This window comes from Tribolium madens, unplaced genomic scaffold, assembly GCF_015345945.1.
Source record: "Tribolium madens isolate multiple individuals breed KSU strain unplaced genomic scaffold, Tmad_KSU_1.1 Scaffold_71;HRSCAF=194;Tcas5.2_LG6, whole genome shotgun sequence".
In the NCBI taxonomy this organism is placed as follows: Eukaryota; Metazoa; Arthropoda; class Insecta; order Coleoptera; family Tenebrionidae; genus Tribolium; species Tribolium madens.
The window spans coordinates 6,452,291-6,479,079 of NW_025401041.1; the positions used below are offsets into that span (position 1 = coordinate 6,452,291).

The 26,789-nt window shown below is 30.8% G+C and overlaps 4 protein-coding genes across 8 annotated transcripts in view; 2 read left to right on the top strand and 2 right to left on the bottom strand.

The window, feature by feature from the left end:
• LOC123008996 (bicaudal D-related protein homolog) overlaps window positions 1-3,654 on the top strand; it is a 33,989-nt gene extending 30,335 nt beyond the window's left edge. For all 3 annotated transcript variants that reach the window (XM_044405080.1, XM_044405081.1, XM_044405082.1), the window contains exons 5-6: window positions 2,775-3,032; window positions 3,086-3,654. In XM_044405080.1, the coding sequence (XP_044261015.1) occupies window positions 2,775-3,032; window positions 3,086-3,214 (387 nt within the window). In that variant the 3' untranslated portion in view covers window positions 3,215-3,654. The remainder of the gene's footprint in view (window positions 1-2,774; window positions 3,033-3,085) is intronic.
• A 1,786-nt stretch (window positions 3,655-5,440) lies between these two features.
• LOC123009379 (RING finger protein 207-like) lies at window positions 5,441-19,019 on the bottom strand. Of its 2 annotated transcripts, none has more exons than XM_044405645.1 (10): window positions 18,975-19,019; window positions 18,232-18,409; window positions 18,000-18,179; window positions 17,806-17,954; window positions 17,653-17,756; window positions 17,421-17,600; window positions 13,595-13,799; window positions 13,287-13,541; window positions 8,941-9,471; window positions 5,441-6,602 (listed from the first exon to the last, which is right to left on the bottom strand). In XM_044405645.1, exons 3-10 carry the CDS (start codon window positions 18,170-18,172, stop codon window positions 5,668-5,670), a joined length of 2,532 nt encoding a protein of 843 aa, XP_044261580.1. In that variant the 5' UTR covers window positions 18,173-18,179; window positions 18,232-18,409; window positions 18,975-19,019; the 3' UTR covers window positions 5,441-5,667. The 2 variants fall into 2 exon arrangements, with proteins under 2 accessions (XP_044261580.1, XP_044261579.1); XM_044405644.1 differs by having other exon boundaries at window positions 18,000-18,188.
• Window positions 18,942-19,727, bottom strand: LOC123009388 (retinal rod rhodopsin-sensitive cGMP 3',5'-cyclic phosphodiesterase subunit delta). 2 transcript variants are annotated; one of them, XM_044405663.1, is made up of 4 exons: window positions 19,575-19,727; window positions 19,344-19,527; window positions 19,166-19,287; window positions 18,942-19,120 (listed from the first exon to the last, which is right to left on the bottom strand). In XM_044405663.1, the coding sequence occupies exons 1-4, from the start codon at window positions 19,619-19,621 to the stop codon at window positions 19,039-19,041; spliced, it is 435 nt and encodes a 144-aa protein (XP_044261598.1). In that variant the 5' UTR covers window positions 19,622-19,727; the 3' UTR covers window positions 18,942-19,038. The 2 variants fall into 2 exon arrangements, with proteins under 2 accessions (XP_044261598.1, XP_044261597.1); XM_044405662.1 differs by having other exon boundaries at window positions 19,166-19,302.
• A 48-nt stretch (window positions 19,728-19,775) lies between these two features.
• LOC123009166 (small G protein signaling modulator 2-like) overlaps window positions 19,776-26,789 on the top strand; it is a 17,847-nt gene continuing 10,833 nt past the window's right edge. Inside the window, exons 1-4 of the mRNA XM_044405291.1 lie at window positions 19,776-19,843; window positions 22,221-22,433; window positions 22,480-22,626; window positions 22,674-23,110. Coding sequence (XP_044261226.1) covers window positions 22,418-22,433; window positions 22,480-22,626; window positions 22,674-23,110 — 600 coding nt within the window. The 5' untranslated portion in view covers window positions 19,776-19,843; window positions 22,221-22,417. The remainder of the gene's footprint in view (window positions 19,844-22,220; window positions 22,434-22,479; window positions 22,627-22,673; window positions 23,111-26,789) is intronic.

Here is a 26,789-nt window from a genome sequence, read left to right on the forward strand (position 1 = left end):
CCAAAATTTTTCACTGGCGAGGCTTCAGCTTCACTGACCTCGTTTTTTTTTTACAAAGGAATAATGTTTAAATCCTTTTCCATTGGTTATAATCAGGAAAATTTTTTTTAACAGTTTACATTTCAATTTTTTTAATCTTGTAATTTTTAACGGCTGATAATGGCGTAAGGGTCCCAACTTGACTAAATAAAAATTTATCGATTTGTGGAGTTGACTTTTTTATTACTTACTGTTTAAAACTATAAAACATCCACTTTAGGAAGAAAATGGATCGAGTTCTAATATTGAAATCTTTTGTAAAAAAATTTTCTGAGCTACGGTTATTACGTAATCCTAAGAAATAGCGTGAGAAAAATTGATTTTTTTTTGTTCTTTTTTTTAATCCACGGACTTGGTGAAATTTTTATTAAGTAAATCAATACATGAGTGGGATAGCTTGTTCATTCAACTTTAATTTGCTTTTTTATGATTTTTTTACGTCAATTTGTCGCTGAGATATTTGACTTTTAATGAAAAAGGATTTTTTGTCTTTGATTGTGGATATCGCACCGCACAGATAATGTAAGGACAGTTTTAAAAACTGGACTAAATTTTATTCAATATTATTTTACGATTTTTTGAAAAAAAAATTACTCGTAACATTGATTCAAAGAAAAGAGAAAAAAAGTAACTTTTTTTGTTGTTGTAGTAAATCTAAATGGTTAAATATGTCATTCATTAGGTTTTTTCATAGCCCAATAGCTCTAAACTGTTTTTTCGGACTGATTGATCAAAGTTTTACAAAAGAATTAAAGGAATTAATTGTTCGTGAACATCTTAATAAAATGAAAAAAAGCATTTCTTTTCACCTTTTTCTACAATTTTGCATGTTAAATTTGAAAAAAAAAATTGAAAAAATTGAAGAAAAAATTGATAATTTTGAAAATGTAAAAAATCAAAAACGAATACTGCCTCATTTTTGAGACCATTTATTTAGCTTTTGTATACCCTAATTTTACTCATCTCAAATTAATTGCATTAATGAAAAGTTACTGCATTAGATTTACCAACATTCATGCAAATTTTCAAAAAAAGTAATTTTTTAATTGTTTCCAATTTTTTTTTTCAAATTTAACAGTATTGTGTGTTTTTTTAAAACTTAAGCATTTTGTAACTTTGAATATACAGGGTGTGCGAGTTGAAAAAGTCCATTAGTGAAAAATATATTGGACATTACTAATCTAGTCTGTCACCTAAAATTATTTTCAACTATACAGCGTGTCTCAAATATAAGTTACAATACAAACTTGTGTTTTTTTAAATGAAACACCATATGTTTCATTGCGTTTTTGGATGTAGATTTTTATGACAATGTTTTTAAGCAAAACTTTTATTGGTCGATTTTAGTTAGTTTTAAAAATAAGACAATTTTCTTGGCGAAAATGCACTTTTTAAAAATTTATTACACAAAAACTAAGACATCTAGAAATATTTTTTACTACCTCAAAGAAGAAGGTACAAGCTATAAGGTTGTAACATTTTTTTGGCGTGTTGCATTTGCAAAGATAAAAAAATTAAGGCGTTTGTTAAAAGTTCAATAGCTAAAAAAATTAAATAGAACACCCTTATTATTGTTTTTGAATTGAAAGATATTAAATTTTTTTTCTAAAATAATTTACTCTTAGGTGTTTATAATCAATAACTAAAAAGATATTTAACGTAAAACATTAAAAAAATAATTACTATTGTTTGAAGAGCCAAAAAATGCACAATTGCACAAGAAATGGAAGAAATATCACTTAATAATCACATTTGTGTTAAACTGAATCCATTATTTTTTATTTTTACAATAAAATAATTCGAATTTCAGTTTTTATAACGACTTTTACAATTTCTGGATAAATCAACGGATAAGTGATCCGTGGTGGAATTACTATGATTGCCATAGTATCAACAATGCTCAGATATTGATAATCATTGTTGCTACAATTAATATTGAATGTTAAATATCTTTTCATTTATCAACTCTAGACATTAAAAGTTATTTTTTTTAGATAGAAAATTTATCAATCTATTAGATGCAAAAATAAAAAATAGGGTGTTCCATTTAATTTTTTTAAGTTATTTAACTTTTAACAAACTTCTTAATTTATTAATCTTTATTTACAAACGCAAAACACTAAAAAATTGCTATAGCTTTAATTTCTGTACTTTCTTTTTTGCAGAAGTAAGAAAAAATTTGTTCTAGCTATCTTAGTTTTTGTGTAATAAATTTTTAAAAAGTGCATGTCTTCGTCAAAAAAACGTCTTATTTATAAAACTAAGCGAAATCGACTAATAAAAGTTTGGCGTAAAAACATTATTTTAAAAGGCTACATCCAAAAATGCCAAGAAACAAACGGTGTTTCATTTAAAAAAACACAAGTTTGTATCGTAACTTAATTTTGGGACACACTATATAGTTGAAAATAATTTTAGGTGATGCAATGTCCTGTACAGTTTTTTTTTAATGTTATCATTTTCACGGGACACCTGTATACTATTTTCTTTACACTTTTTATTGCTTATGTTATTTATTGATTTTTTTCTTTTGTACTACGAGTAAGTATACAAAAAATATTGTTTTGAAATTTTCTAAATATTAAATACAATTAATTTAGCAAACATAGGGAAGAAGAAATCGTTTTTTTGTGTATTTAATTGTTCTCAAGTCCTGCAAGTTTTACCAATTTTTTGTTTATTCACCCATTGAAAATGTGAAAAGTCGCGCTCATGGTGTGAATAAATTTTTGTAGGTTTCTGTTTGCGAAGTGGAGTTGCAAGCGGCGATGGAGGAGAGAGACAGGGCGAGGAACGACGCGTCGAATTCTTCATTGGCTCAAGAAGACGTCGTGATTAAAGCAAGGGAAGACCGCGATTTGGCGGTGCAGAGGAAAACCAAGGCTGAAGTCGAGTTGGCGAAGACTAGAGTTGAGTTGATGCAAGCCAATAGTCAGTTGTTGGAAGCTATTCAACAGAAAGTTGAGTTGAGTCAACAGCTCGAGCAATGGCAGGTCGGTTTTTCTACTTTTTGTTTTGTGTTTGTTTTTAATTTTTTTTTGTGTAGATGGACATGCAGGAGTTGTTGGATGAGCAGTTGCGCAGCAAGTTGACGTCGCAAGAAGTCAGTATGAAGCAAATTGTGGCGCCGGTGGCGCCCCCTCGAAGGAAACTCCTGAGTTTCTTCCTTCGATAGCATTCCGAAAAGTGGGAGAATTTTGCCGAATTCACATTGCACGGATCTGATTATTTTTGCAACGTGGTGGAGATCTACATTTTTGTTTTATTTTGGATTGCGTTTGTGATTTTTCTTTGTTGTTTTAAACTGTTGCGAAACGTGATGATTTTTTTTGTTGTGATCTGTCGAATTGCACTTTGATTTCTGCAAATTCTCAGAATGTTGGAGGTAATTTTAGGCAAAATCGATGCTGTTCTGTGATTTAAGAGTTTTTTAAGTATTGTAGGTATTTACATAGAGATTTTTAATTACTTATTTTTAGATGTTTGTAGCGAATTAACTTAGTTACCAAACACGTTTTGGTCTTTAAAGTCAATTTGAAGTGCATTTAATCCGTCCGATCGCTAATTAATGCTGTTACCTTGATTAAGAAAATGTAAATAAACTATTTTATGAAAGAATCTAATTGTTATTTGAACCCTACAAACCCTTTTATTTTTTTCGTTTTTTTGCAAAAAATTTAGTTCTATAAGTCTTGAATACCTCCTCGTGTTTTCTCTCGATTTTTCGAAAAATGGCAATTTTAAAAATGTGGAATACCACCTATACCGGTCCTGGTACTAACTCCTGATTTAAAAAATTTCAAAATTTGTAATTTTAAAAATATTGAATACCTCCTCGTGTTCATTTCATCTTAATACTTACCCCTGACATTTTTTTACTTCAGAAAATGTGGAATACCTCCTCACTAATCTAATACTTTTTCCTCATGCTTTTAAAAATCGCAACAACGTAATAAAAAAATAAAAACAAGCAATAATAATTCTACGATTAATTTCGCCCAATATAACCCTTTTATTCTTTTCGTTTTTTGTAAAAAAAAAGTTCTATAAGTCTTGAATACCTCCTCGTGTTTACTCCTGATATTTTGCAATATTTGCAATTTTAAATTTATGAAATATCTCCTCGCGTTTATGTGATCCTGATACTTACTCCTGGTATTTCAAAAATAGCGGGAAATTTTCAATTTAAAAAAGACAGAATACCTCCTTGCGTTTATGTGATCCTGATACTAACTCCTGATTCGAAAAATCTCAAAATTTTCAATTTAAAAAATATGAAATACCTCCTCCCGTTTATGTGATCCTGATACTCACTCCTAAATATTAAAAAAAGCAAAATTTTCACTTTAAAAAAAATGCGCGCGTTTATATGATTCTGATACCTGCTCCTGGTATTTCGAAAAATCCCAAATTTTCTGTTTTAAAAATTTGAAATACCTCCTTGCGTTTCTGCGATCCTGCTACGTACTTCGTATATTTCAAAAAATCGCAAAATTTTCAATTTTAAAAATATTGAATACCTCCTCGCGTCCATTTCATCCTAATACTTATCCCTGACATTTTTTTATTTCAGAAAATATGGAATACCTCCTCACTAGTCTAACACTTTTTCCTGATGCTTTTAAAAATCGCAACAACGTAATTTGGGGAAAAATAAAAACAAGCAATAATTCAACGTTTAATGTCGCCCAATATAACCCTTTTATTCTTTTCGTTTTTTGCAAAAAATTAGTTTTAAAAGTCTTGAATACCTCCTCGTGTTTACTCCTGATATTTTGCAACATTTGCAATTTTAAATTTATGGAATACCTCCTTGCGTTTATGTGATCCTGATACTTACTCCTGGTATTACAAAAAATCGCGGGAAACTTTTTATTTAAAAAAGATGGAATACCTCCTCTCGTTCATGTGATCCTGACTCCTAATATTTCGAAAAATCGCAAAATTTTCACTTCTAAAAATATGGAATACCTCCTCGCGTTTATATGATCCTGAGACCTGCTCCTGGTATTTCGAAAAAATCCCAATTTGTTTGTTTTAAAAATTTGAAATACCTCTTTGCTTTTCTGTGATCCTGGTACTTGTTCCTAATATTTCAAAAAATAGCAAAATTTTCAATTTAAAAAATGTGGAATACCTCCTGATACTTCTGATATTTCGAAAAATTGCACATTTTTCATGTACGTAATCCAGATACTTACTCCTAATATTTCGAAAAATCACAAAATTGTTAATTTTAAAAATATGGAATACCTTCTGACGTTCTTTTCATCCTAATACTTACTCCTGATATTTCTTTTATTTCAGAAAATGTGGAATACCTTCTCACTAGTTTAATTCTTTTTCCTGATGCTTTTAAAAATCGCAACAACGTAATTTGTGGCAAAATAAAAACAAGCAATAATAATTCAACGTTTAATTTCGCCCAATATACATATTTTCAAATTCGTCACAAACTAATCGTCGGTGTACATAATTCGAAATACCTATTCTAATAAAACTTACATAGTACACAATCTAAACTAGTCGAATATTAGCAACATGAATAAATTAGGCCAACAATGTTCAAAAACACATTCAATTTCCAACATAATACAACAAAAACCCCTCGTAGACAAACTTCTCGGGTTAATTACCACCTTTAGGCTTACGTCTAGTCTCTTGCACAGCTGCAACCAAACTTTTAACAGCTTCTTCATGCCCTTCGAAACTATCAGCCTTTCGTAACGGCATCGGATTCGGCGCTGACAATTTATGACACATATGGTGGCGTCTTTTGGGCGGAAAAGTCTCCCAACTTCTCTGCTTTTGAGCCATTGACATATTATTACTGCGTTTATTGATAACAACAACAAGGGTCTTATCAGGCCCTTCGAAACTCGACCTTCGACTAGAAGTACTCATAGAGTCGGCAGAATCGTGAAGAGAGTAAAACACATTGTCTTCCCCGTCACTATAAGGGTAAACCTTGGGGGATTTTCTCTGCTTCGGGGGCGGTTTCGGCTTATTCTTGCATTTGGGGCTACTCGGACTCGAGCGCGTCTCCTTGTGCACCAAAGCCTTCACATTCTGGCTCGTCGCATCGGAAATTCGCTGATAATCCGACTCGGTTCGCTTTTTCACATCGCTATCCGATTTGCTACAAGTGTTGATTTTGTCGCAACTTTTCCCGATTTTCTTATACATAATCCTCTGTTTCGTCCCGAGCTTGTTGATGGAATCCAGATCGGTTTTGCTTAGTTTTCGCTCGTCTTTGGAGAGTTTCCGTTCGGTTTCTGGATCGGATTTGGATTGGGGAGTCGCCGATTGGCGTCGACAGACAATCTCGTGGATTTTCTCCTTCAAGTGGGCTTCCAGACGTTCAATGTTCATTTGATGGGTGGTGGGAATGAAGGGCTTCTTTGGTTTGAGAGGTGTGCTTAAAGGCTTGTCGGTTTGACCGGCCGATTTACTCCGTTCACGTTCTTGGATATTTGGACGGACTTTTTCGAACAGTTGGCCCAAAACGCGGGACCTCGAGCGAGGGATTTTGCCCAAACTTGCGTCGGATTGTTGTAAAACATCTGAAAAAGTCTATAACGAGCTACTTGTTTTTACAAAAACCCAAATTATCGACTTCAAAAATTATGTAATGTCAAGAATTAATACCGGGTGCGGCATCGGTTACGCCCTTTGATAATCGCGACTTCTAATTAATTAAAACTGGCGATATTTCATATATCTAACTAATTATTGATAGGGTATAATTTGAGAATTTTTCTAATTTTTTTGATAATAAATGAGTCCGTAACAGTTTTGTGTGTTTTATGAATACTTTCTGTTAATTTACCTATAAAGTTTTTACACTAAATGAATCTGTACCTGTCAGCGCATCAAACTTTGATATCACAATTTCAAATTTTGAATTGGTTAGCCAAATAATCGCTTTTTTTAGAAAAAATTAGAGAAAATTACTTTTATTTTTTGGATTTGTTTGTAAATGAAAAATTACCAAAAAATTAGAGAATGTACCTTACTAATGCCCAGGTAAGTGTGAAAAAATTCAACAATTTTATTTAATTAGAAGTGGGGATTTTCTTTCTGGGCGTAACGGATGCCGCACCCGGTATATTAAAATTTTAAGCAAATTTTTTTTGTTTTTCTAATTAAACTTAATAAATTAATAAGTAAGAGCAAATTAAAACATATTTTGAACAGTAGAAATTCACAAAAATTAAAGAGAAAAAATTAAATCATAAGTACATTTGCTAAGTAAAAATACTAAACGCTGGGTAAAAATAATAAAGTTTTATTATAAAAAACTGTTACTAAACGAGACTCAAAAAAGTGCATAAAAAAACGAAATATGGTTTTCTAGACGTAAAATTACGCGCTGAACACGATACAAGGTTTTTGAAATATTGAGTAATAAAGTTAAGAATAAAGTTCGAAGCATCTGATTTTGACCAAAAAATAAAAAAAAATTTATTCTTCTTTCTTTTATTTTGTAAGTTGCAGCAAAACTGTACCCTGATGATATTTTGACGTAAACCTATGTAAAATGTTCGGGGAATCGATTGGCGTCAAGAAAACTGCAAAATTCGTAATAGTTTTTAAGTTATAGACGTATTTAAATTTTTGATATTTTTGAATTTATCACAAATTTTCTCGATAACTATTTATCGTAGAGCACTGATCTTTTTTGTATAAGATAGAAAATTAAATTTTCTTCCCAACGGTACCCAATATAAGAAGTTATCTCTAAAAAGTCCGCAGTTATTGGCATTAGACCGCTCCGGGTGCAAAAAATCGACCAAAATCTCATTGGAAATCCAAAAAATTTTCAACTTTAAAATTGATCCATTTCTTAGAAACTCAAAAAAGTGCATAAAACGTTATTGGGTCAAGTTTTAAAAAATTCGAATTTTTTAAGTTTTGAATGTGAAAAATCTTGATTAACACCAAAAAGTCGAGAGTTTACGTTTTTACACATAAACTGAGTGATTAAAGCTAAGAGCTAGATAAAAATACCTTATCTCTAATATCTTTTCCATAATAATTTAGTGATTTTTGTGTACCAAATTTTTAGAAAAAACGAAATTTTTAGTTCAAAAATTTGCTCGAAAATAGCAAAAATTTTTGCCCTAATTTAGTGATTTATCAGTTTGTTTTTAACGAAATTTTGCGAAATTGTTTTGGCAAAATATAGCAAAAAAACTGAGCAAAAAACTGAGCACAAAAACGTGCTTTGACCAAATTTTGTGTTTTTGTTTTCGTGATTTTTATGGTTGTTTGGACAAGATTTTATAAAATAAATGAGCCTCTGACCCGAAAACTTAATAAATGGAACAAGACAATATGAATAATATCATTTTCGATTTAATTTTGTAATTTTTCAGCCAATTTAAACGAAATTTTTTGGTTAGGAAAAAACAAAAAGAAAACCATTTTTAGCCAAATTTGGTGAAGTTTCGGCTTGTTTTTAACGAAATTTTGCAAATTAATTGTGTTTCTAGCTGAAAAATGTACCTAGCAGAGCATAAAAAAAGCAAAAGTAAAAAATAATTGTCATTTTCGACCTTATTAGTAAAATCTCGTAACAAATAGAACAATTTTTAACTATTTTTTTGTTTTTTCGATTTATTTGTGAGAAAATTTGCTGAAATGATCAAGTTTCTAGTTGCAAATCGTGAAAATGCTCTAAAATTTATTTTTAACCTGATTTACAATATCAATAATTGAAAAATAATTAGTGTATTAATCTTTGTTGCAATGGTTTGTTTCATCTCCAAAAAAATATTAAAACTTTTCACCAAATCACTCGACTAACATGAAAATCACCAGATCTGGTGTTGCCAACAGAATTTTTGCCATCACATCATGCATTATTACCAACAAAATATCCAAACCACTAAAACTCACTAAAATGGTCGAGCAGCGTTTGCATTTGTTGGCTTTGCTCCTGCGCAGTCTCACTCTGCTGTGCTGGAGTAAGACTTCTAATATATGGTTCCAATTGCCCTACCAGTTGACTGATGTGTTTCAACTCATTCCTCAAAGTCATAACATCGGCCCTTTGACAACTGAACACCTCCTGTTCCACTCGCAATCTCCACAACTGTTCCTCCCAACTGGCGTCGAAATTCTCAGCCATTCTATCCAACTCCTGTTGTTGCCTCTCCAAATTCTGGTCTAAATGCAAACACTCCCTCATTAACATATCATAACGGGCGGCTAACGGTGGCGCTTGCGCTTTCCTCAACGCTGTTATATCTCGATGCAAATCGCTCACTTTTTCTTTAACCACGTTAAACTGTTGATTCAAATCGCGGATTTGTGATTCGAATGATCTACAATGAGCCGAAAACGAACTGTCCCCTTCGAGAACCTTGTTTTTGAGGGCTGTTTGTTGCTTTTTCGTCGCTGGGGGTGCGCTGTCGTACATCCGCGACGCTGAAATACAAAATACAAAGTGGTTATAAATGATTTTCATCTAGAGAGCTGTGAATTTTCCATATAAAATAAAAAATGCCGCTTTACGAAAATAGGGGTACCTACTTGTTTTAACTAAAAATTAAAAAATCGCCGTTTACTAAGCGTCCACTTCGAAAATAGACCTCAATTATATACTTGTTTTCTTCCAAAGTAAATATTATTATCAATTATTATTGGAAATTAGTTAAAACAATAAAATGACACTAATGACAGAACTAGAGCTTTCAAAAAAAGTAGAGCGGCACAAATAAAGTTACATGCAAAAAAATTCCAAAGCTGGCTAGATGAAAATCATTTATAACCACTCTGTAGTTATTTGTATTACTAGACCAGAAACTGTCAACCGACAACATTTTTCAATTAAAACAATTGGGAGAGCTCAACATTGTCCAAAGTGTTTCTGTCCAAAGTAAAATGAGCAACCGTACTTTTGGCCCCCGTAAAAATGTCCAAAGATTTTGGTGTTCTTTGCAGTACCAACCTGATAACGAAATTACCAAGTAGTTTTTATGAATTTTATAAAGTAGTTTTTCTTAATTTAATGCAATTTTTTATGATAACAGTCGATATAATTTGCTGTTTTTTATACAGTCGTTTGATATCAGTCAATTTTTCTTTTTATTCTTGCGCAGGGGCCATGTCTGTCAATACTGCCAACACCCAAACATGTTCCTAAATCGTTGGACTTTTTTACGATGGACAATTGCTGATTTTTCTTTGCATTATTTTACAGTTGAAGACAAAATACTTTGGTTGTCACTTTTCTGACACTTTAATGTAATTCAAGCTTTAACATTAAAATGAATGACAATTTCAAATTAATGACAGCTATTATATTTTCCTATCAAAAATATATACATACAACTTGTCAACTATGATTGACAATAGCTAAAAATAAGGTTAACGGTCCTAAAGCATGCTTTACAATTTAATGTCACTCAAGTGACATTGACGACCAAAGTATTTTGTCTCCAACTGTACGTTGGATTATTTTACGGTGAACAAAATTATGTTGCACCAATTTACATTGGATTATTTTACGTTGGACACTTTTACTTTGGACAATTTTGTATGCGGCCAACAAATTTATTTATTGTTAAATTTTCTACGGCTTGGGAATTTATTTTTCTTCTATTGGTAGCACTTACTCCACGGTGTAATGATTTCAATTTAAAATCATTTTATGACATTTGTAAAGTAATTAAGACATTTGAGAAGAAAATTCAATTGCATTATTTGAAAATGGTAACACAAGATACGCATATTCAAAATGTGGCAGATGTAGAGATGGGCAAAATGAAGGAAAAACATCGATTTTTTCATGACTTTTAATCGATGTACGATGTATCGGGTGAAAACATCGATATTATATCGATGTTTGCAATTTGATTTGCTTTTTTGAAAATGAATCAAATAAGTGTGATACAAACAAAACATTTATTAAACATCAAAAATAAAAAAACAAAAATAAACATTCTTTAAAAATAAATACAATATTTCTATATAATAACGCATTTACTTACTCCACTCTACTACTCTACTTATCTACCAGTCTTCTTTTTTTAATGAGTTTAAAAATAATATTTTTTTAAGTCTAGTTCCTTTAATTCTATTTCTTGCTTCGGTCATCGTGTGTCCTACTTTTGAAAATAGTCAAAACTGACAGATTTGTTATTACAGGTCCCTACATTCCCTACGTCCTACATTTTATTAATATCAATTGTAAAAAACAGAACCACAGTCAGTGCAACAAACTTTATTAAACATAAAAAATAATTTATGAAAATACATAGTTAAATATTTACCTATGTTAATGTTAATTATGATATTTTTTTCTCGTATAATATTTTTAATAATTTTGAGTTGAGCTTAGAAGTCAATTTTGATATATATTTTTTTGTTGTTTCATTCTTATTTATTATTATTATTATATATATATATACAGGGTGCTCCAGACCTCGCGCTCCAGAGAAAATTTTCAAGTAAGGTAAGATACCAGGAACATGAAAAAAATGTTTAAAAAATTCTATCTGTCAAAAAATTTTGACATTTATTTTTTGACATTTGTCATTTTTTTATATCTATTTAATGATATTGATGATCCTCTATATGTTTTTTTTATAATTATTTAGTAAAGGGACAAAAATTTTTCCAATAAAAGCCACAAATAACATTGAACAGAGTTACAATTTAGGATACTACTTCCTTGTTTCTTCTTTTAATAGCCTATAGCAAAAAAACTTGGAAAATAATTTTTCTAACAGAAATAAATAGAGTCAAAGTGCAAACTTTAAACCTTCATAACTTCGAAATTTTTATAGATAAAATTTTTTTAACATTTTTTCCATGTTCCTGGTATTTTACCTTATATGGCATTTTTCTCTGGGGCGCGAGTTCTGGCGCAGAAATAGATATATATTTATCTATTTTTTTTTATTTTTTTGGGGTTGAGTTGAGTAGCCTTCGGCTAGACTTTGCCCCACAGAGTTTGTATTTTATTTATTTATTTATTTATTCTAATAAAGACCTATTATTATTATTATTATTGTTATTATTAAATATTAAAAAAAAACTGAATATCTCTAGGTAGAAGCTGCAATTCAAAATTTATTACCAGTAAAAACATCCAATCGTTATTGGAAAGAATATGATTTGTTGAAGAAATAAACTTCTGAAAATTTTCTTAAAATTCGATTTATTCTGATTCGACTTTTCGATCAAAATGTCGTGTGCAGTGGAATGGTGTAGAAATACGAGATTTAGGCCCGAAGAAATCAGTTTTCACTCATCATGGTTTGAGATTATGTTTATGTGAAACAAATTGTTTTTGCAGACTTCCAAAAGGTCATTTGTTGGCTGTGTAGAAAGCTAAAATTTGTAACAGAAAGAGAAATACAGAAAAGACTTTTGACATTTCAGTGTCACTCAGTGCTACCAATACAAAAACTTTCATTCAGTGATGCCAGATGAGATTAAGCGCTTGTCCCTAGATTGTAGCTTCTAAATTCCCTAGAATTCCCTAAACTAATTAAAAAATTAAAAAGATACTATTTCATAGGCTTATTTTGTTGAGGTAATATAATATAAATACAACATAAAAATGTGTTAACTCCAAACAACAAAAAATCAATAAATAATATAACAATAAATTAAAATAAATTTTACTAAAGAAATAAAAAAAATAAAATACAAGTCAATTAAAACAAATTCAAATAAACGTGTATATTTAGATACCTACTTAATTTTTATTTATACTTATGGGATTATGGGATTTCATTAATTTTAAATATTCGTCTAAAACATTAAATGAACTGCAATAATTAGTAAACTTGGCAACGCGAAAAACGCAAACGGCTTTATCTTGTTCGTTTTTTGTCTTTACACAACTACAGAAAATACATTTTTGGTGCTAAACTCATATACAAATGCGCTAACTTGGCGAAGTTACGATATTCATATTAAAAATTTTTGTAATTTTTGAAACTGTGCCAGCAGTGTGAAAAAAATTGAGATTTTCAATGAAAATGTAAAAAATCCCTAGATTACTATGAAAAATTGAAAAAAATCCCTTTTTCCCTTTTTGTTAGAAAAGTCCCTTGAATTATGGAAAAATTCCCTGATCACTGCTTTCATTAAAAAAACCCTGTTTTTATTTTCTTTTTCTTGCCAAGACACGCAAATGGGTGTTGTCAGGACGATTTGAACGATTGTAAAATCACTAATTTTAGACGGAGGCCGAAAAAATAGATTTGGGTTGTCTCGAGGGGGCTTACCTGCAGCGACTTCTGATTGGTGCTGAGTGACAGCAGCTGGACCAATCCACGGTTCCAAACATTGAGCAAATTCACTCCTGTAGTTGGTTTTAATTGTGGAACTTTGTAAAGAGCGCACTGGTTGACTCAATTGCCCTACAGCTGATAAACGTTCAAGTAATGAAGGGCACAGTTCGAGGAACTGGTACTTGTTTGCGGCGGCAGTGAATGTGGTACACAAAACGAGATGTAATTGTAAAACTGGCATCACAGTTCCTGGAATTAATACGAAATTGTGAAACTAGAAGAGTAATTTGGGGTTTGTGGACCTAAGACTAGAAGTTGGCTGCGGTATATTCGGTCTTTGCTTTCGTATTGTCTTTGCACTTCCATTATCATGGCGGCGTGGGTTTTGGCCATTGCTTCTTGCATTCCTTGACAAAAAGTGTTGATTGTGTGCTTCTCGCTGTCCATGTTGCGGCGTAATTCGTCCATCATGCTTTTTAGGGCTATTATGCCGTCACGTACTGAGGTCTAACAAAAAATAGACAATAACAAAAGGAACTAGAGATAAGAAAAACAAAAAAACGTAAATTGAGAAGAGAATTGAAGAACGTTAAAATTTCCTCTTTATTAAATTTACCATAAATGGATTTGCCAGTGGTACCAACAGTAGTTTTTTTATACATATAATTTTTTTTTGTAATGACTCGGACAAAAAATTTCAATTCCTAAGGCCGTTACAAAATTATAATATTTTTTTCATAATTTTTGTACATTTTTTTTATTTAGTATACAGGTGTTTTATAAATAGACGAAAAACGGAAAATGCCGAGTAAAATAAGATACCAGGAACATTAAAAAAATGTACAAAAAACAAAAAAATAAAAATTTCAAAGTTATGAGAGTTTAAATTTTGCACTTTGACTCTACCTATTTATTTCTGTTAAAAAAATAATTTTCCAAGTTTGTTCACATCAAAAAAAAATTCACCAGATCTTAATTTCGCCAAATTTTCATTAGATTACGATTTGTTTGGCTATATCTCACGAAAAAACGCATTTTTCAACTTAAAAATCCGCTTGAACCCTTCAAAAAAACAAAAATGACATGCATTTCGGCTTAATTCTGTGATTTATCGGCTTGTTTTCAACAAAATTTTGCGAAATAATCGCGTTTCTAGCTGAAAAACGTGCTAAAATGCTCGAGAAATGTAAAAATAATGTAATTCTACAGTTAAGTTCTGGATTTTTTAGTTTGTTTTAGCGAAATATAGTGAAAAACCTGAGATTTTAGTACAAAAACGTGCTAAAAGCATTTTCGGTCAAATTTTGTGGTTTCTCCCTTTTTTGCTTAAAACGCCGGAAAAAATGCAAAATAATATAATTTTAGACTTAATTTCTTGATTTTTGAGTTTATTTAAGCGAAATCTAACAAATCGTGGCCAAATTTTGTGGTTTCTCAGCTTATTTTTGTTCAAAAACCAGTTAAATCCAGTGGAACAAAGTCAATTTCAATTTAATTTTGTAATTTTTTAGCCTGCTTCAATGCAATATTTCGAACTGTTTTGTGTTTTTATCTCTCACAAATATTCTTAAACACTCGAAAACGACAAAAAACGCAGTTTTGGGCTATTTTATTGAATTTTGTGGCTTGTTTTTGACAAAATTTTGCAAAATAATTGTGTTTCTAGCGGAAAAAGCATTCGAAAAAACTAAAATAAGTTGTCATTTTCCACTCTGTTTAGTAATATCTTGTAAAAAAATAAATAGAACTATTTTTAACCAATTTGGTGGTTTTCGATTATATTTTCTTCAAGAAAATTTAACGAAATAATCAAGTTAAATAATAAAAGCTTAAGAGTTAGATAAATATATCGTAATATAATCTTTTTTTATAACAATTTAATGATTTTTGAAACGCTATGGCAAACTCTCGCGAAAAAACAGAGTTTTCAGCGTAAAAATTTGCTTGAACATTGGAAAAAGGAAAAATTATATCATTTTTTGACCTAATTCTGTATTTTTTGGCTTGTTTTTTTACCAACTTTGCGAAATAATTGAGTTTCTAGCTGAAAAACATATCAATCCTTTTTGTGATTTTTAGGCGTATTGGAGATTTTGCAAAATAAATGAACCTCTGATGATAGTTCAAAAATGAAGTATGTAAGTCGGGCGAAACAAGCTAAAAAATGATATCAATTTCGATTTAATTAATTTAATTTTTAATTTTTCAGCCTGTTTCAACGCAATATTCCAAACTTTTTGTGTTTTTCTCTCAAAAACATGCTTAAACACTCGACAAAGGCCAAAAATGCCGTTTTTAGGAGGCTGTCTTGTCGAATTTGTGGCTTGTTTTTAACAAAATTTTGCAAAATAATAAGAAAAAGACATAAATAAGTTGTAATTTTCAACCAATTTGGTGTTTTTCAATTATTTTTTTCTTCGAAAAAATTTGACGAAATCATCAAATTAATGCCTAAGAGTTAGGTAAAAATATCATAATGTAATCTCTAACAATTTAGTGATTTTTGACATGCTACGGCAAACTCTCATGATAAACCAGAGTTTTCAGCTTAAAAATCTATTTGAACTTTTGAAAAAGACAAAAATTATTTTATTTCTGTGCTTTTCGCCAATTTTGCGAAATAATTATAAAAGTATTCGAAAAAGACAAAAATAAATTGTCATTTTCGATCCTGTTTAGTAAAATCTTGTAAAAAAAAACAAACAGAACTATTTGTAACCAATTTGGTTTTTCGAGTCTTTTGAAAAAATTTGACGAAATAATTATGTTTCTGGTTGAAAACGTGGAAAATGCTCGAAAAACAGTTTTTTTCATTTCCAAAAAATCCCCAGATATTAGAATTTTTACAAAAGTTTTCACCAAATCACCAAATTAACATGAAAATCACTAGATCTGGTGAAATTTCACCACACTGGCAACATTGAGCCAAATGTCATAATTTTTTGACAGATAGAATTTTTTAAACATTTTTTAAATGTTGCTGGTATGTTATCTATCTTACTTGGCATTTTCCGTTTTTGGTCTATTTACAAAACACCCTGTAGTTTATCCTTAAGGTTGCTTAACATTTTCGTAAAAAATCTTTACCATGTCAAAAATTAAATATCAGCTTATCACAGTAGCCACAAAATTTGTGTTTTTTGTTTTTGTCCTTAGAAATTTTGTTGAAAAATTATGATTGCTGAAATTGTCAAAATTTTGATTTTTATGAATTTTGTGTGCTGCTTGCTCTTTGAAAGTGTTACCTAATGTCTAAAGACAGAATTCAGTGCTAAAATATTGACAGAAGCACATGTTGCGTGCGAAAATGAGCTTCTTGTTACAAGAACATTAATGAAAAAGGTTTTGTATACAGAAAAAAGTTAAAAATACAAGAAGGTATTATGAAGAAAGGCAATAATTTTTTTGTAATAAAATTGCGTTCTTTTTTATTCATGTTTATTTTGTATTTTCGTCAATTTCTTATAAAAATTAGAGAATGTTTAGCAAATTTGCCTTACAAATTGCGTGTACATTTTAGAGGGCCCTTTTTCTAACTTCCTGCTTGCACACTTATTGTGTCAAATGTCCAAAAACTGAAAGGTACCGAATTGTCTCCGTTTTTGTGTAACATTGTTTTCAAATTTATTCAAAAGTCGGAACTACCAACTGCCTTTATTGTTTGAACCGTTTGAATTTCCGTTAAAAAAATTACAGGTATGTCATTAAACGTAATAAAAACAACAAAAACAAATAAATAATTCATTCATTTTTGAATAAAAATTACTAGTCGATACGAATACGCTAAAAAAAAATTCAAACGTTTTGAGTTTCTGTTGGTCGTTTTTGAAATGTCCTTACATAATATGACTTTGTTTAAATTTAGTTATTAAATTGTAATCGAATTCGTAATTAATCTGTCGTTGAGGTAAATAAACTTTATTCTGTATTTATTCTGTATTGTCAATTAAGAGTTTAGTTTTTAAATCCAAAAATCATTTTTTTTAATTCTGTTAATCCATGTATTTTATTTCTTCCAACTTCCAGCTAAAAATGAGCCTTAATTTAATTTATTAACCCGGCGCATCCACCATTTCCACCAAATTATAAAAAGAAAAATCGATGCAAAAAATTATTTCGGGGGATTACCTGCAAATCCATAATGGCGTTTTGTCCGCGTTCTAGTCTTTTAGCAGCTTGGGTATGGGCCGTGTCAATATCGACACACTGTGCCCTGATTTCGTTCGGTAAATCACGGAAACAATTAACACAAAGCATATTATTCTGAAGCGGCGAATACATAATATATTGCTCTCCATGTTGTAGACACTAAAAACCAGATTTAGTGTAAGAAAGAAAAGAAAACAAACAATTGTCTCACCCTTTTGGGTTCTTTTGTACATTTAGTCATATGCACAATATCATGACTTGCGAACATCTTAGCCCGGTGGGTATTGTCGCGGCAGTGGGAACACAACGCTTGGCCTAAAACCCAAAATTTTTCAACGGTATTTACAAAAAATTGGTAAAATACCACAAGTATTGCAATAATACATGTTTGCTCTGTCCCTTTTGTCACAATTTGAACACGGGGGGTTCTCACTATTGGCAATATCAATGAGTTGTCTCATCAGAGTGTCAGGGGGCGGCAGCATTGACCCATCTTTAAGCAGAGTTGGTTGCCTACAATTCAGGCGTTACAGGAGCGGACTTGTCTAAATCACCCACCTGCAAAAGGGGCAAACGAGACGGCGGTCCTGCTCACGACCCCTCAAACACCTCGCACAGAAAGTGTGATAACAGCTTAAAATGCACGGTTCTGTGAAATAATCGTGGCAGATGGGGCACAAAAGTGGGTTTTTCGGAAAGTCCATCCCTGCTTCCATTCCTGGTGGTTCCATTTCAAAACTACAATGACTACAAGGGGGTTTTGCGAGATTTTTAACACGAATTCACTCACCTGACGAAGTAAATAATCCCGAAAAGTGCAATTTCAACCCCTTGGAGTTACAAGAGGGCTGCCATTAGTGTTTTTAGCTCCATCCCCACCCAGGTGAGGGCACATGCGCCGCCTTTGACCCATTTAAGCCACCCCAAACAAATCAAGTTGCCGGTTTAGTCACAACTACCAACATTAACTAAATAACAATTAGGAAAAATAAATTATTGCTAATGGGGTGAAAAGCAGTTGAGGCTTTAAAACCAAGGGCAATTAAAGTTTGTTTTTTTTTTAATTGCTGGGGGAGGTAGTGTGAATCAAGAACACGACATGACCACGGTCTGTTTTTGACATTTGACAGTTTTTGACATTTTGGTACTAAAATCTAAAATTGAAGCTTCTCCCTGGCATTAGGATTTTTATAAGGCTTGAATTACGATTATATAGAGGTAAATATTAGTCTCAAGACAGTTTTCCCCATTAAAAATGAAATTACAAATGACCCACGTGACGGTAAGACGTACGTCACTAGCACTGCGTTACTTTATCGCATTTATTAAAGTGAGATATAGCGTGACCGACCTTACGCAATACGTAGCGAGAGAGTAACAAGGTTGTTTACAAATGTTTAAAAGAGATAGCTATCTGGTACGTTTTTCGAATTATTAATTCGTCCACATGCCACCAACTTTGTAAACTTAAATTCACCAGATTTGAGTGAAACAATTTGATTTATTGGAAAATGTAATAAAGTAAATGCATACATTGTTATTATCACACAATGGTAACAAGACGCAACAGTGGCCCCGTTTTGGTGTTCCTTTTGATTCAAACGTAGAATAACCGCACTCTCGATGTGGAAATTAACAGATCGTCGTCATAGAATTTCGTTTCAATAACAACATTGCCGCTGAAAATATCGATTAAATCGTTTAATTACATCGCGATGGATTACTTGAGGACGGAGGCGGGCATCATTTCAGACTCAGGCGCCGCTTCCATGATCGATTGCCATGTATTTGTCGATTCTGGCATAACAAAACCAAATTCAAAGTACCACTCTTCAAGACACCGTCCCTTAAACAATACTTTCTACGAAAAACCTTCCAAAAACACAATTCGCAACACTTTACTTGCTCCAAACGAAATTTCTCGATTTGTTCTTTGGAACTAAAATTAAACTCTCGAGATACTGCACGACATTTGAGGATGTTTTTAGGTACATGAGCTTCATGTTCCACGTCGGGGAAGCTCAAGTCTTCGGAACCTTGCCAGAAAACGGTGCCCCCGTCGGCGTCGCGCAAACAAACCCAATTCCTACAACCCCATTCGAATTTTCAGGTTTTCTCAAAGAAAATACTCACACTTGGAAACCTTTCAGTATTTCTTCAGCGCGGGTGCTCTCGGTCATTCTCCCGAAAAAGGCAAGGGGCGAACTCGTTCTCGCGGGGTTTAGAGGCAAACATAAGAACTAACTAACCTCAAATGGGAAATTTTTGACAGCGAAAGTGCGCCACCTACTTGTTACAGAAATCTGTAATGCTACGCCAAAGATGGGCAAAAAATATCGATGTTTTTCAAACATCGAATATTGGTCAAATACATCGATGTAAAAACATCGATTTAGAAATGTGTAAGTATTTTTTTAAATATCGATTTTTTTACTTCGATACATCGAAATTGGTTCAGTTAATTATTTTTAATTTTTTTAATTTTTAAATTTCATTCAAAAAATTTAAATTAGATTTATGAAGAATTCGATGTTTTTTAACAAAATTAACGATGATGAAGTGATGTGTTTGTATTTGTTTATATTTTATGTAAGAATTGTAAAAAATATGTTTGTATTTGTATTTTTTTAAGTTCCAAAAATTTATTATTAAATAAATTGTTAAATGATTTTTTTTCAATAAAAAAACATCGATTTTTTTAAGTATCGATGTTTTGGGGCGATATATATTACATCGATGATTTCTTATTCGATCATCGATTTCACAGAACATCGATATATATTTTTCGATGTTCCCATCTCTAAGGAAATTTTTGACAGCAGCAGCGAGTGCGCCTAGAGATGGGCAAAAATATCGATTTAAAAATGTGTAAGTATTTTTTTTCAACATCGATGTTTTTCCAAGTGAGGCATTAGAGGTCAACTGACGTTAATTTAATTACAAATTAATTATAAATAAGCAGTTGTGGTATATTTTTACACCTTAATCTTCTTTCCTTTTAGTCAATTTTGAGTTTGAAAAATTTTAAATATTGAAAAACTAAACTTGTTTCTTAATGTTTAAGGATGAAGAAAAAGAAATCTAAACAAAGAATGTAAATAAATGAAAAGTGCTTGTCATATTATTGGATGAGAATAAAAATTTATAAAGTAGGAACAAAGAAAATCTGAACGAAGAATTGGAAGATTTAAAATTTGGAAAAAGAAAAACGTATGACTAAACATTGGAACATACAAAATTGAAAAATTAATAGATTTTGAGAAAATCGAAAAATGTCTTGAAATAATTATGATAATAAAAAATGTTTGAAAAATAAAAAGCACATGAAGATTAAAGAAGAAAAGTCACAAAAATAAAGCAGAAAAATCTTTAAAAAAGGCTAAGAAAGAAAAATATCTTCAAAAACCGCTTGTTATAAATGATTACATATTAATGTATGAAATTTTATGTAAAAAATTCAGAGAAATAAGAAGATAGGTCTCGATGGAGAAAATTGTAACAATAGAAAATTTAGAAATGAAACAAAAACTAATCACAAGTAAAAATTAGATTGCAAAAATTGAAAATTCTGGACTTAAAATTAAAAAAATGGAAAGAAAAACATTAACAAACACTAAATTAAATCAAAAAACAAAGTCACAAATTTTTCGATTCGAATTTAAAAAAAAATTAGTACAATTGAATCAAAAGATATATAAAGTCAAAGAATGACTAAAATTAAACAAAGAAGTAAAGGTTAAAGAATAGAAAGATTTGGAAATAGAAAAAGACGAAATAAGACATAAACTATCTTAGCGTTTAGGATATTTAATGGAAAAAATCTAGATTGGAACATTGAAAAGTGGGAAATTAATAGATGTTGAGAGTGGAAACTACAAAAATATTTTAAAACATGATCCTAAAATAGAAAGCTCAAAAATTAAAGAATGAAATTCCAAAAAATAAAAAATGAAAAATATCTTGAAAACTGCTGTTATGAACGACTACATATTATTGAATGAAAATGGAAATTCGTAGTAAAAAACTCATAGAAATAAGATATGATTTAAAGACCGAAATGTCTTGAAAGATTATAATGATGAAAGAATTAGAAAGTGAAACATGAAAACTAATTAAAAGTAGATTGCAAAAATTCAAAATTTTGAACTTGAAACTAAAAAAAATAGAAAGAAAAACATTAACAAACACTAAATTAAAGCAAAAAAAAATCACAGAGCTTTCGACTGAAATTTTCTGAAAATAAGTAAAACTGAATCAAAAGATTCAAAATTTGGATATAGACATAAATTGTGTTAACGTTTAGAACATTAAAGGGAAAAGAAGATTGCAAAGTGAGAAATTAATAGATTTTGAGAATACAAAAAATCTTATTTCGATACATCCAAATTGGTTCAGTTAATTATTTTTAATTTCTTTTAATTTGAAAATTTCATTCGATAAAATTTAAATTCGAAGTATCGAGAATTCGATGTTTTTTAACAAAATTAACGATGATGAAGTGATGTAGGTGGTTAAGTTTTATGTTTGTAGTTTGTATTTGTTTATGTTTTGTGCAAGAACTGTAAGAAATATGTTTGTATTTGTATTTTTTTATGTTCCAAAAATTTATTATTAAAAAAATTGGTAAATATTTTTTTTTTTCAATAAAAAACATCGATTTTTTTTAAGTATCGATGTTTTGGGGCGAAATATATTACATCGATGATTTCTTATTCGATCATCGATGTCACAGAACATTTCGATGTTCCCATCTCTAAGGGCGCCACCTACTTGTTACAGAAATCTGTAATGCGTCCGCATTCCAGTGGCGTGCCGCGCACCCGGGCTTGAACTTGCGCAAAACTGCATTTTCCCGCATCGATTTTCCCTCAAGGTAGTAAAAAATTTGATGGGTACGAACGGACGTGGCGTATTTAGCCACAAAAAGCCGTAATCAGTTATCGCACAATTTCCGTTCTTTTTTATCAGTGAGCAGCATGTCTCCAAACAATGGTACAAAATGTGATTAGCATCCTTTTTTTTAATTGTCGATTTGTAGAAAATGAATTCAAAGGGCGTCTCATTGCCGCTGTTAAAAAAGAAGTGAAACAAGTGATGGAGGAGTCGGTGACTCGAAAATTCGTGCATGAGGAGAGTGGCTCTGTGACGTCACTTTGTGCAGCGGTGGAGGCTTGTTTGTCTCAGGGTGGGACTAAAATAAATCATTTTTAGGTTCGTTAATATTTTTTTAAGGGTTGAGACGTCGCGCTTTGGGCCTTTTTAAGACCTCCTCGACTACGGCTCTGCTACATAAAATCGCAAAGCATTCTAAAGAAGCGGCGCTTATTTCGAAAAAAGTGCAGGAAATTGAAAATGCTGACCCCACACGGAGGTCGTCGAGTAGTAGCGAAAGTATGAATAAGCCAACTTTGAAAAAAAATCATTCGTTACCGTCGAATCCACTCCCGAAGTATCTCTGGATCAGATTGGCTTTGTTCGAGAAACAATTGGCGAAAATTATAGACTATTTAGTTTCAAATGCTAATAAATACTACGATAAGGATGCTCTTGTGGCCGATCCCGACTATGGAAGCATACTTAGCTCGCTATTGGTGGGGCCCTGCGCCCTGGATTACTCCAGGACTAAGACTCCGGATCATTTTTGGACAGATCCCCCAGCTGATGAATTGGTAAAGAACAAAATGCAACTTGCTCATTAAAAAAATACACTACTCCAAAAAATTAAAGGAACAAAAACATTTCGAACTTTTTTTGGTGATAATTAATTAAGTTTCTAGTTTTGAGCTTTTTTGTCAATTTTTTTTCTGTGCTACGGTTAGCACTAGAGACCGGATTTTAGGTAAAATGCTTTTTTTGATTCTACTTGGACGGGACATAAATTTTAAACGTTTTAGATGAAATAAAGTTCGTACACAATTTTTTTTGCGTCCTAAAATCCTCAAACGCCAGTATTCGTCCTAAAACGACAAATATAACTTTTTTTGTCCTGAAACCATAATTTTAATATATTTTTTTTAGACACAAATAATTAATTTATTTTTTTTAACCTTATTTCGAGAGTTTGTTATGGCCTTTCTATTACTTTATATTTTTTCCCTCTCCGCTTTAAGTAAATCAAGTTTACTATTTTGATTTTACTGCAAAGGAATAACATTTTTACTTAACCTGAAACGCGCAAATCTGTTATTAAAACTTTATTATTATTCTGACTCAGTGAAAGTTCATTTTTGTGTTGATTTTGGATAAAGCAAAAAAGTCTAAGCAAGTAAAATAACAAAAATTATTGCAGGTCAATAGAAAAATGAATGACTGAGACGGAATCACGATCATAAATCAGAATAATGAGATTTGTTCGATTCAGGTTAAGCAAAAATGTGTTTTAAAAAGACTAAATGTGGCAAAACCTTTGCGAATCAGATAGTGTGAGCAGCAAAGCCGCGAGCCCCTATAAATAAAATAAATGTAAATTCTACTCGGAGCGAAACCCCCGATAATTTGACAAAACATTTGCGAATCATATAATGTGAGGTCTAGAAGGGGGCGAGCGGCAAAGCCGCGAGCCCCCTAAAATTTCTACTTTCTATACAACTTTGTCGAATTCGACAGGATTTGACCACGCAGTTTTTCGTTAGGTATAATGTCTTATTTGCATTGTAAATCTACCGTGTATTCACTAATATTGATTGTTTTTAGGTGTTTTTTATAGCTCAATGTATTCCCCATAGCCCTGTTATTTTAAATCGATCCATTAATGCGTTTTCTCGGATCGATTAATCAAAGTTTTACAAAAGAATTAAAGAAACAATTGTACATATTGTTCCTGAATATTATCTAATCTTCGTCAGAATAAAAAAAAACATTTTTTTACCTTTTCTTACAATATTGTATGAATTATTAGTTAAATTAAAAAAAAATCAATTTAAAGTTTCGAAAAAATTATTTTTGATTTTTTGTTCAAAAATTGAACAGTATTGTTTCTTGAATTTTTTTCCAAATTTAAAAAAATCAAAAACTTTTTTTTCATTCTCTTTTTTTTAAATTAAGCAGTATTGTATCTTGAATCTTTTTTACAAATTTTCAAAAAAAAAATTTAGCAAATAACTAATGCAAAATTGTGAAAAAAGTCGAAAAAAAATTGTTATTCTCATTCTGATAAAGATAAGGAAATGTGCAGAAACAATATCTGCATAGGGTCGTTGCATCCATCGGAGTTTTTGTGTTTTTCACTTTTATACGTTAGAGATTACCTTACAAAGAAGCGATTTATCAATAAAATTAACTTGGAAGAGTTTGAAATACCATAATTTCGATTATTAAATTTGGGGTTTTGAATTTATTTTACTTTACGAGTTTTTGATATGTTTTTTTGTACTAAAATTAAGATTAAAAAAAACAAAAACATAGGTAAATTATTTTTTAATAAAGGTTCAGAATATGCAATAAAAAAATATGTGCAACGACCCAACTGATCCTTTAATTATTTTGCAAAATTTTGATCAATCGGTCCGAAAAAACGATTCGATGGATTGATTTCAAAATTAGCAGGGCTATATTATTACTGAATATGCGGTAGAATTACCAAAACAACGTAAAAATTTACTCTTTTCTCTTTTTTTTTAAATCAATGTTGAAAATAAAAAAAAATATTTTTCAAAAAATCATAAAAAGCTCTTCTAAGACATTTCAACTCTCCCAACGAAAGCTATATTAACTCAAAAATTACAGTTTTGAGAAAAATTGCATTGAATCTATGATTGGTAATAAAAAATCAAGGAACTATTTAATATTATTGAAAATTACTGAGGGTCTAAGTTTTGGTAATAATATTGTTTATTCATAGAAATTTTTTCTCATTGTTTTTGTATTTTGGGCCCTACATCGTACACAAAAACTAATTTTTATAAGTCACTATTATAGTTTTCGTTAGGAGAGTCGATTTATTCCCGTTTTTGAAAAGAATCCTTTTTCATTTAAAGTCAGATATCTCAGCGATGAATTGGCGTAAAGAGAATATGAAAAAAGCATATTAAAGGTAAATAAACATGCTAACCGGCCCATGTATTGACCTAACTAAAAAAAAGTCAGTGGACCAAAACTAAAACAAAAAAAAATAGAATTGTTTTTTTCGCGCTATTACTTAAGATTGCGTGATAACCGTAGCACCGAAAAAACTTTGCCCAAAAATTTCAGGACTAGAAACTTAAAGTGTCAAAATGTATTTTTTTTTAATCATTTTTCGATGAGATACAGCCTTTCAAATATCACCAAAATATTTTTGTTCCTTTAATTTCTTGGAGTAGTGTAATATTTTTTTATTTTTTATCCCTTTCAATTTTTTTTTCTTAAAATTTTTAAGTGCAAGTTTCTTCTACTCATACTGAACCCCCTTTTTCCTTCGAATTCCGAATTTTTACGTTCTTCCATCTATGATTTTACCCAATTTCTTCTTGCTCAAAATGTATTCCTTTTCTTTTCAAACAATTTCCTCTTGTTCTCTTTCTTTCTATTCAAAACTGATTCTTTCTTCTTATWCAGTTTTTCTCTAAATCCACGCTCTCTATTTCTGATTCTCCTTCCTTATCTTTTAACGTTTTTATTTTTTATTTGGAATGAAAAAAATATTCTATTTTTTTGTTGTTTCTTGTTTTTTCTTTCTACTCTACTTTCTTCTGTTCTTCGACCTCTTTCTTTTTCTTTTACTGAACCTCTTTTTGTGTTTCATTATTTTTCTCTTTTTATTCTTTTTAATCTTCCGTCATTATATTTCCTAATTTATTAATATGGACTTTTTTCTATTTAATAATTATTGTTATTTTCTCTTGTTCTCTTCCTCTCTACTCAAAACTAAGCCATCGTACTCAAAAACCAATTTTTATCAATTACTATAGTTTTCGTTAGGAGAGTCGATTTATTCCAGTTTTTGACACTACCCTTATATTCTCTATGTGATCAATGGTTGCTGAGATATCGATGATCAAAGACAAAAAAATTCTTTTTCATTTAAAGTCAGATATCTCAGCGATAAATTGACGTAAAAAGAATATTTAAAAAGCATATTAAAGGTAAATAAACATGCTAACCGGCCCATGTATTGACCTAACTAAAAAAAAAATCCCCAAGTCCGTGGACCAAAAAAAAATAATGTGTTTTTCGGGCTGTTACTTAAGATTGTGTGATAACCGTAGCACAGAAAAAAAATTTGCCCAAAAATTTCAAGACTAGAAACTTAAAGTTTCAAAATGTAATTTTTTTAAATCATTTTTCGATGAGATACAGCCTTTCAAATATCACCAAAATATTTTTGTTCCTTTAATTTCTTGGAGTAGTGTAATATTTTTTTATTTTTTA

What these genes read in the sequence shown, in the direction of transcription:
- LOC123009379 (XM_044405645.1), bottom strand. Translation starts at nt 18,172, where the DNA reads ATGGAACCACCAGGAATGGAAGCAGGGATGGACTTTCCGAAAAACCCA. An exon ending in CCAATCAGAAGTCGCTGCAG is followed by an intron (nt 9,472 to 13,286) that starts GTAAGCCCCCTC and finishes TTTGTATTTCAG; the next exon opens with CGTCGCGGATGTACGACAGC. An exon ending in AACGCTGCTCGACCATTTTA is followed by an intron (nt 6,603 to 8,940) that starts GTGAGTTTTAGT and finishes AGACTTTTTCAG; the next exon opens with ATGTTTTACAACAATCCGAC.
- LOC123009388 (XM_044405662.1), bottom strand. Translation starts at nt 19,621, where the DNA reads ATGACCGAGAGCACCCGCGCTGAAGAAATACTGAAAGGTTTCCAAGT. An exon ending in ATACTGAAAGGTTTCCAAGT is followed by an intron (nt 19,528 to 19,574) that starts GTGAGTATTTTC and finishes ATGGGGTTGTAG; the next exon opens with GAATTGGGTTTGTTTGCGCG. An exon ending in AGAAATTTCGTTTGGAGCAA is followed by an intron (nt 19,303 to 19,343) that starts GTAAAGTGTTGC and finishes GGTTTTTCGTAG; the next exon opens with AAAGTATTGTTTAAGGGACG.